The following is a 10,378-nucleotide window of genomic DNA, read 5'->3' on the forward strand; positions in this document are numbered from 1 at the left end:
GAACCCCCAAATGCAAGCGTTACACTGTGGCACAAAGCCAGATGAAGGGACCAAGAATGAAGCACTGTATGGGAGAAACCAAGAGAAGAGTAGGTGCCAGGAGAACACGGTTTGGTGGAAATGGATTTGCCAGGGTCATGAGATCATCAAGCGTCTCAGATGCTGCCAAAGGAGCAAGTAGGATGGGGTGGGCAAAAGGCCTTTAGTATGAGGCATCTTTCAAATAGCCACCCCTAGAATATTTCGAGTACCACTGTCTCATCACTGTCTCATAAATACTAGATGCTTCTAAAGAACAGTGGCATGATCCGGTCGAATGTGCGCCTCAGAGGCAGAGCATTTGCCTTCCATAAAATCCACCCCAACACCATTGTCAAAAATCAAAAGGAATTAAATCTAGATGTACTAATAGGATGAGTGCATTATTGAAATCTAAAAAGTCAGTGAAGGAATGGTGTAAATACAACGGTTTCACCTATTGAGAGAAAAGCCTGGGAAACCTGGAGAAGACGAATGTGCTGGCAAAATAGATCCAAAATCTTAAGGGTGGTGCAAAAAACATCAAAAGGAAGTTATGACAATAAAAATACTAGCAGGAAAATAATAAATAATAAAAATTTAAATAATAAAAACCAGGGGCTTATTGGGCATTTCTTTTGTATTTTTTGTCAAGTCTTTCATTTAATCTGAACAAATCTGTAAGTAGGTACTCCATACTCTCCATTTTACAGAAAAAAAAAATGAGGGCTCTTTGAGAATACATGAAGCCCCCGTTATGTAGTCATGCTAGGCACATGGCTAGCAGGTGGCAAAAGCAGAATCTGAGCCAGCTTTGAAACACTGCTGCATAGGAGACTGCAGCTCCAGAGGTAGGGCTGCTCTGGAGGAGTGGCTGTTCGTGGGAAAGTGTTGCTCGTGTAGAACTAGGGTGAAATAACTAAGTGGGGCAGTTGGAGGAGCTACGGGATGACTAGCTAGAAAGATCAGGACAGCGGCTTTAGGAGAGCACCCAAAGTGTCAGCAATGACTAGGAAGGAAAACCTGTGTGGGGAGAGCTGCCGGGCAAAGGTGCTACGGGAGGGGAGCGGAAGGATTTGATCATGACCCAAGCACGATTTGTGTGAGAAGAGCAACTACTAAGAAACTGGAGCCATTCATAGCCCAGCTCTACCAGAAGAAGTGTGCCTGAACAGAGAAGTCTCCCCTTCCAGGCGATGGAAAGAAGGGCAAAGACCCATGGCTGATCCAGATGGTAAAAATAAAGAATAAAGCCTCCACACAAGACAGGGATGTGATCTCCTTAAAGCTCAGGGAACACTGAGGAATAGAGAGCAGAAAGAATGTGGGAGCCTCAAGATGGGGAACGGGACTGGGAAAGAGCAGGATGTAGGCTTGGGAGCCATGTACTCCCCAGCAGCGGGTGTGCTGACAGAAGTCAGGCCCTCCTGACAGCTCTGAAGAGGGACTTGGTCACACGCTGCAGATCTGTTGGCAACCCACAGATTCTGGGAGGGGGAAGGAAGCATGGCTGTGTACCCACTGCTGAGCCCACCAGGATCCGATGGGAGGTCCAAACTCAGGTAACCCTGGTTAAACAATATGGGACACTAAACAAAACCAAAGCTAATAGGGAAAGGTAATTATAGGGAGGAGGAAGGTTCCAGAGAGAAAAGGAGGGAAGGTAGATCCAGGATACATAGTGCACATGTATGAAAATATGAAATAACAATTTACTAATAGGAAAGTTAAAATGGGTCATATCTACAAGTGACTTTTAGCATTTTAAAGACTAAAACAGTAGCACACAAAAATTGTTAAATAAAAAGATGCGGACTGAGTTCAAAGATTTTGCTGGAAGTTGGTTGTCACTTGGTTTGAAGCTAGTAAAGTCACCAGATGCATAGTTCACACGTCCTGGTTATTTCCCAGGGAGCTAAGATCTTCTCTGCCCACCTGGCTTTTAGGGGTTGGGTTCTCAGATAGCTTTGTCTCAGCAGTTTGTGTTTGGCTAATGTGTTGTCAAACGATCCAGAGTTAGTACCTACACAACGAGATTTGAGGAAAGATGAGAAAAATCAAAGTTACTGCTGAGTTTTTGTTCCTTCCGCTTGACTCTCTCCTTCCCTTTCGTCCATCCTCATTCCCATGCGGGTGGAGTGGCAATATGTGAGAATAAAGACGAGGAAGAGAAAGCATGCAGAAGAGGAAGGCGTCGCATTGGGATCCAAAGTGTCCTGTGCCCTGTTGAGCTGTCCTCGCATTAGGAGACCCCGGGCCCCTCTTTCAGACCTCTTGTGTCCATTGTTCTGACACAGTAGAGTTGGGCTCTGGGCTGGGCCTGCTGATGTTGTTTGGGATTCTCTGCTGTTGGCAAGAGAGGCACAGGCGTGAAAACCCATGGCAATAGTCTGTCTGCAGGGAGGAGCAGGGCCAAGTGCATGGAACTCGGAGCAGGCCAGAAGCAGACTTAGGCTGTGCCATGAGTCTCTGAGCCGTTTTTTTCTCCCTGGGAAGAAACAGTCTAAGAAGAAAAACAAAACAGGTTGTCATTGTGCTTTAAATGGGAACAAGAGAGTCAGATGGGCTCTGGATTTGGACGTGGTATAATGTGACTCAGTTTCTGTGTTTGTCACTTCTCCAGCTTGGAGATGTTTTGCCTCTTTGAACAGAGAAAGCATTGTGTGGAATAAACTTGGAGCATGTTATCTGTGATCCTGAAACTATTTAAAGATTTGTTGGTTTTTTTTTTTTATTTTTTGTTTTAAAGCAAGTGAATCCATTACCTAAGGTTCAGAGCCACCCTGCATCCCTCCAGGGATAGACTTACTCATAACAGGATTTGTGTGCAAAGACAGCAAAACAAACCTGGAGCCTCTTGTCTCTGAGTGTTTTATCTCCACAGTGAAAACACCATTTCAGATTAGCCAAAAACAATGGTCACTTGTGATTGTTAGAACAGTTTGCAAGAAATGCGTTTCTACCAGATTCAATTCACTGCTTGAGCTGGGGTAGTAAGAGTTTGACAACACTGAGTTTTTCCTTAAATGAGTCAAGGCCTGCTTATGTAAATGACTGTGAGTTATACGGACTACTGAGGCTTCAGTATAGTTACATGGCTAAGGTCATTAAGCGTTATAGACCACGTACTAGTGGGTCTTATATTATCTGTCCTGTTTAACCTTCACAATAGCCATGTGAGGCAGCCATTGACTTTATTTTAGAGACATTAATATGCCCCAGGTCCTATAGCTAACAGACTGACTACCCGGAGGAGGTAGACTTTGATGTCTGTGATATCCACCATTACTCAGGTTGCTCTGAGCGATTGATTGCTTTGACCATTTTCACGTAAAGATTTGCTTCATAATTTTTTATCATCATTTCCTTCTTTTTGGCACACGCATGTGTGTTGGGGAAGTGTTGCATTTCTTCAGTACTTGTTCTACACTAGTCATTGCAGGCAGCATTGATGCTATCCGCTCCACAGGTTCTCTTCTGTCTTAAAGAAAAGAGAGTCGGGACGGGGCACAGTGGCACACACCTTTAACCCCAGCACCCAGGAGACAGAGGCAGAAGCAGGTGGGTCTCTGTGAATTTTACCTCCCAGACTGGTCTGCCTCGCTAGTTCCAGGATAGTCAGGCCTATAGAGTGAGAGCCTGTCTCAAAAACTAAAGAAAGAAAAGGAAACAGGAACTCCTAACCTAAAAATGGCAGGAGTGGAGCCCTGCTTTGGCATAGAGAGTAATCTTTGTAGTACCAAGACCACTGACCTGAGATCTGGTGTTCAGTACTAAAAATATTGAACAATCAATGAGACAGTCTTTACCTCAGAACTGCAGTCTCAGCCCTCAGCTTGTCTCTGTGATAGAAAGAGCTACTCTTCACAGCTCTGGAGATTCAGAGAGTGTACAATATCCGCACACTGAAAGGGTCGCATTTGCTGCACCTTAGCGCACTCAGAAAGGGTCGCATTTGCCGCACCTTACCAGCACACTGGTTGGTGTGACTGGTGAACGCATACAGAGCAACACTGGCTCCCACCTGGAAGTTCCAGGAGCCAGCTGTGACCTCTAACACCAGAGTGGCTGCTCAGTGTCCTACGAGCTGCACCAGAATGGCATTCTGTCTCTGCGAGAGCCCCTGGCACAGTAACAACGATCCAGGGAGGTCATCCAATTACTTTCCTTCTGGACACATGATGCTACCCCTCTACTTCCTGGTGTTTGTCCGCTGACACTGTAACCAGTGGTCTCTCAAGCTAACTCCTCCCCTGCACACGAATCCTTGCAGATCTTTGCTCAAGAAGGAATACATGTTCTAGAGGGATGAGACAAGTAAGAATACACACACACGCACACACATGTACCCACACACACTCATGTACATGCACTCACACAACACACTCATGCACACACACACGCATACACATGCATACACTCACACACTCATGTGCTCACACCCTCATACACACTCACATAGTAGTAATATATGCTATGAAGGAAAGTAAAATTAGATAGAAAGGTAACAGTGAATGAAGACTGAAGAAAAATAACAAGCAAGCCACGTGGTCATCTGCAGGAAGAGTATTGTAGGCTAAAAGAAACAGCAAAATACTAAACATTTTCAGCAGATTCAGTGAGGAGTTGTGGTTGGAGCAGAGAGAAGGAGACAGTGATAGAGAATCAAGAGAGGAACATTGTTGTGGCCACAGTGAGGACTGTAGGTTTTACACGGCATGAAATGAGAAGCCCTTGAAAAAGTTTGAGCAGGATTATGTCATGATGGGAAATTCACTCCACAACACTCGCTACGGCTGCCATGATGGGAGAAGGAAGGTGGGCTTGGCCGTTTCCGCAGTTGTCCAGGCTGAAATGATGGCCCGCATAGATCCAGATCAGGGTAGAAAGGTGGGGAGCAGGGGAGCTTGCTCAGGCGTGGTTCTGCTCACCCTGGGAAGGAACTACCGAGGCACAAAGATTAAAGGAAAGAACGAAGCCAATGTCACTGTTTCAGTCTGAAGAACTAGAAGAACATGCTGAGAAAGGGAAGGGATAAATTTGGGGAGAAATAGCATGAGTTTGGTCTGACTAAAGACCAAAATTGAATGAGAGTGGCGTGGGCTTTCTATAAAACATCCTTTCTAAAACCTGAGTCAAAGGGAGCTGGTTTTGAGTCCTCCATACAGAGGAGGGTGGAGTGGGATGGGGAATGTCTCAGTACGTGATGGAGTGACCTGGAGTGACCGAGAATGGGCTCTAAACCGGCCACAAACAGATAAGAGAGAGCAGGAGAATGGGAGGTGTGAAAATGTTCCCAACGAGCTAGAGGTGGAGCCTTTGGTAAAGCAGAGCTGCAGAGAAGCCCAAGGGAATAGGGCAGAGGACAACAACGTGAGAGCAGTCAGCGGAGCTTCCAGGAAGACGTGGCTTGACCTGAGCTTCCAAGAAGGAGGTGAACTTTGGCACAGAGACAGAGGGAGCAGAAACAAGGGCAGTGTGTCAGAGAGATGAAGGAAATCAGGACTGGAAAGAATTAGGTGTCCTGGAGACCCCCAGAACACCACAGGCTATGGCCATTGCTCTTGGTTGTCCGCCAGAACTTGATGGTAAGACCCTATTGCTGAAAATATCACACACCTCGATCACAGGGCATGGAAGAGTCAAGTTGGTTCTAACTAAGAAGCTTCCTCCCTGCCAGCTACTGTTCACAGTACTGGAAAGTGCTGTGCACTATGTGGTAGAATGATTGGCAAGGCAGGATACACCTGTAGGAACCCTAGTGACCTGAGTTTTATGGGTGCAACCATCACCTTCTGCTGTGCCACAGAAACACATGTCTGGTACTGCAAATATGGCCAAGAACCCATGATTGGGAAGCTCGTAGGTTACAGCAGTGAACCTTTTACAATTATTTTTCAAAATGATATAGCATCACAGTAACCTGTAAATGTTTGTCCCTTGGGCCAGGCCTGGTGGTACACACTTTTAATTCCAGCACTCAGGAGGCAGAAACAGTAGACTTTCTGTGAGTTCAAGGCTAGCCTAGTCTACAAGGTGAATTTCAGGACAGTTGGGGTTGTTAACAGAGAAACCTTGCCTTGAAAAACAAACAACAACAAAAAAACAAGACAACAACAACAACAAAATTACAACAAAACAAAAGGCAAACAAAAAAAATCCTGTCTCTCTATCCATAGATTAGTGCAGCTCTCAAACTCCTCAGAGAAGTTCTTTTGTGCAGTGGACGCCCACTAAAGCAGAGACTCCCAAAACACAGAGAATAATGGCTGCGGAGAAGCCATTCACAAACAGAACATCTGTATCACGCCCCTTCCCTCAAGGCTCAGGAACCAGCTCAGAAGAGGGAGCAGAAATATTTTACGAGCCAGAGATCAGAGAGGACCAGAGGGCAGTCATGAATTCACAGCACACGTGGTTTCCTGCAGAAGATCAATGCAGTCCACATTGTAGCATGGAGAGGAATTTAACTAAGGAGCTAGTGACCACTGATGGCTTCTGGGGCAAGTAAAGTCTGTTTTCTCTAAGGGCATAGCATCTAGTAGATCTGTCATGCTCCAGTGAATAACAGCCCCATGTCCCTCAGTACAAAGGCAACACAAACTGAACTCAATGGAATTGGAGAAGTGGTTGGTAGTGGATCAATCTGAAAGAAGCTAAGGAGGAAGAGTTGGGGATGAATATGATCAAAATATATTGTATGCATATACAAAATGCTCAGACTTAACAAAATATTACAGATATATGATATACATACACAGAATCATGACTGGACTGGAAACCAATCTGAGGGTGGGGATTAGATGTAGAAATGGGGCAGATGAACAGCACGAGCCTGTATTATAAAAGCCTTCCGTGCCCCAAAGCTGGGCAGGGTGGTCCAGACTGTGTGGGAAATGGTTAAAGAAGGAGAGCTCTGAATCCTGATGCAGAAAGCTTTTCAAGCACGACATGTTCACTATTGCATCCTTCTTAGCCACTTTCTCCTTCATTTTCTTCCACATCTCATTATTCTTTTATTTATTTATTTTAATTTATTTTTCCATTCAAAAATTTCCACTTCCTCCCCTCCCCCCATTTCCCTCCTGCTCCCCCACTCGCCCTCCTCCCTCCCCCTCCAGTCTTAAGAGAGGACAGGGAACCCTGCCCTGTGGGCAGTCCAAGGCCCTCCCCCCTCCATCCAGGCCTAGGAAGGTGTGCATCCAAACAGACTAGGGTCCCAAAAAGCCAGTACATGCAGTAGAAACAAGTCCCAGTGCCTTTATCAATGGCTTCTCAGTCAGCCCCCATTGTCAGCCACAGTCAGAGAGTCCGGTTTGATCCCATGCTCATTCAATCCCAGTCCAGCTGGATTTGGTGAGCTCCCATTAGATCAGGCACACTGTCTCAGTTGGTGGACCAACCCCTCACGGTCCTGACTTCCTTGCTCAACTTCTCCCTCCTTCTGCTCTTCACCTGGATCTGGGAGCTCAGTCTAGTGCTCTGATGTGGGTCTCTGTCCTACGGTCCTCCACTCTACCAACTGAGCTATCAAAGGCTCCCACATCTCATTATTCTAACCAGAAAACTTGCCATTAAGTCTCAAGCAAGAGAAAGAGTCTCTGGCTTGCTATCAGGATGTGTTCTGTGAACAGGCCAGTTTTCTTGTAGCTCCACATCCAAAGACCGTCTGAAGTTCCTTAAAAAGAATCTCCTGTTTTAGTCTTTACTGCACTAATGGAAGTACCTAGAAGACTGGGCTGGCTGTGACCCCCGGATATACTTTTTATAAATATCATAACCTTCCCCAGCAGATGAGGTCATTCACAGTGAAGAGAAATGCAGAACGTATCATAATACTGTACATTATACAATTATAAATGTGTATAATGTAGTTATAATCTTTTTATAATATAGACACATAATATATGCTTACACATATATCCTTACAGTGCCAGAGATTGAGCTTAGGGCTGCCGATACGCTGGACGCTCACTCTGTTATTGATTTGCACTGATATAGTTCTTACATACACATGAGGTCTATTCCGTACCATCAGGTTAGCTATAAGACATTGAGTTTAGGGACCAGAGAGATGGATGGTAGTTAAGAGCGCTTACTGCTCTTGTGAGGGCCCAGGTTCAGTTCAATTTCCAGCACTTATAACTCTGTTTCCAGGGCGTCAGATGCTCTCTGGCTTCTGAACTGACCTTTGAGGATACCTGCATGCATGTAGCACACCTAAACTCATGTAGGCGCACACATATATAAATACAATAAATCATTTTTAAAAGGATTAGGTTTGCATTTTATATTGTATGACTGCAGTAGTAGAGTGGAGCTCACCGTTGATCTTACTACTCTCTTGTTTCATCAGGTTGCATGAATAATAACCTAGTTAGGAGTGGAGCACACTGTGATCTTAGTGCTGCCTTGTTCTATCACATTGCAAAACAATAGCCTCTTACTAAGCTTTTCATTGTTCAAGGGAATATATTGATATATTGAGATCTGCAGACCTTTTCTCTGTGTTCAACATTTTTCTCTTTTCAAATGATGGGATTTTTTCTTGTTATTTACATTAAAATATAAATTAATAATGAAAAATACCATAACCAAACTACTTTGGTTTACAGCTTTTGGACAACTGGCCAGGGCATGACTTGGATTTATTCACGTACCCCCAGCACTATTATGACAACCTGGAGTGTGTGCTCATCCCTCATGGCATCATAGTGAATAGGTGAGTGCTGGGTCCTGTGTCAGCATTGCATTGGGGCGGCCCCCTCTTGTGTGATTCTTGCAGGACTGTTAGGGACTTTACTTGGTGGTTGGGAGAACTTCTCTAGGGTAGCAAATTTGAACACAAGGAGTGTGGCCCTTCACTGAATGGTGTACGTAGGCATTTACTCAGGAAGGTTGGTAAGAAGGATATACACGTATAAGCTATTATAAATAATACCCTCCCCCACCCAAATAAGCAATGCCCTGTACAAACCATGGAAATGAGCACCAGAAAACAGGACTTTGCACACAGAAACATCCTTGTCTCATGCTTTTCACAGACTTTTGGTTAACAGGGAGCATTAGGAGGTGAACTTTACCTCCGCAGGACACACTTTTAAAACCCTGACTGTCCCAGCAACTTTCCTTCCCTTTGGAAGGGACATGCACCGTGTCACAGGTCGGACAATCAGCCTGTGTGTGATTGTGTCTAACATTGTGTATAATGGTAAAATTAAAATGCTGTGGATCCCTAGTAACTGCAGCTGCAGAAATGCTGCAGGTCCCCGAGCAACGGCACTGGGTCATGTGGCGCCAGGCAGCAAACAGTGGGTCCCCAAAGCAGCCGGTTCTAGGAATGGGCGGTGCAGTTTCCCCAAGTGGCTGCAGCAGACCACAAGGAGAGACAGACGGGTGGGCACACGATGAGACCACACTGCAGGTCTCTGAAGGTGGCTGGTCCAGGGCAGGGAGCCACACAGCAGGCAAGAGACAGAGACACGGATAGGCATGCCATGCAGAGTGAGGTTGGATATTTAATTAGTGGGTTATGGAGGGGAAAGGGAGAAGGGGAGAAGAGCAGAGAGGCAGAGAGAGAGAGAGACAGACAGCGAGAGAGACACAGAGAGAGGGAGGGAAGGGAAAAGTGGGGAGAGTGGAGCTTCTGGGGGAGAGACGGAAAAGGAAGAGACTCAGGCAACAAGCAGGAAGGAAGATCTGCCTGCTTCAACAGAGGGAGGGAAGTAGGTGGGGCTTGTCTCTTAAAGGAACAGGACAGATTATTACATCAGGGGTAATGTTTTAAGAATAATAGAACATGCAACTTCAAACTCTCTGTGAAGTTTTCTCTCCCGTTCTTGGTCCTTCACTTCCAGTCAGTCCTAGGCACTTCACCCTACTCTTGGTTTCGAAAGGCTGCCTGCCTCTGAGTCACTATCATGGATCTGGATTTGTAGGTGTAGCCCTTTAACAGAACCACCTCAGTACCTGAACCACCTAGCCTGTTCCTGTACCAAGACTGAATAAGTTCACATTCACAGGGAAGCCAAGCTTCCTGGTGTTCACAGCCTAAGGCTGGGAATCAGCAACTCCTGAGAGGCCCAGACCCAGAGAAAGAGTGGAGTGAAACAGTGGCATCCCCTGGCTCACTCTTTCTTTCATCTGTAGTATTTTTACCTCTGTTGCTTTTTAACCTGTTATACTCTCGTGAGGTTAAATTTAACTCTGAAACAAGTCCTTAAAGCAAAAGAAAAGTTAAAAAAAAGTCCATAAAACACTTTCCCAGACATTGTCATGTCAGTGGGAAAAGGGACTCATACAAATTCCTAGATTGTATAAGATTTCTTTGTGTTGTTGTTTTGGTTTGGTTTGTTTTAGT

General features: G+C 45.4%; 1 protein-coding gene across 1 annotated transcript in view; it reads left to right on the forward strand.

The window, feature by feature from the left end:
* Nucleotides 1–5,202: 5,202 nt before the first annotated feature.
* Prtfdc1 (phosphoribosyl transferase domain containing 1) overlaps nt 5,203–10,378 on the forward strand; it is an 83,690-nt gene continuing 78,514 nt past the window's right edge. The window contains exons 1-3 of the mRNA XM_057788008.1: nt 5,203–5,452; nt 5,828–5,880; nt 8,634–8,740. Of these exons, the coding sequence (XP_057643991.1) occupies nt 5,203–5,452; nt 5,828–5,880; nt 8,634–8,740 (410 nt within the window). The remainder of the gene's footprint in view (nt 5,453–5,827; nt 5,881–8,633; nt 8,741–10,378) is intronic.

This window comes from Chionomys nivalis, chromosome 13 (genome assembly GCF_950005125.1).
Source record: "Chionomys nivalis chromosome 13, mChiNiv1.1, whole genome shotgun sequence".
NCBI lineage: Eukaryota > Metazoa > Chordata > Mammalia > Rodentia > Cricetidae > Chionomys > Chionomys nivalis.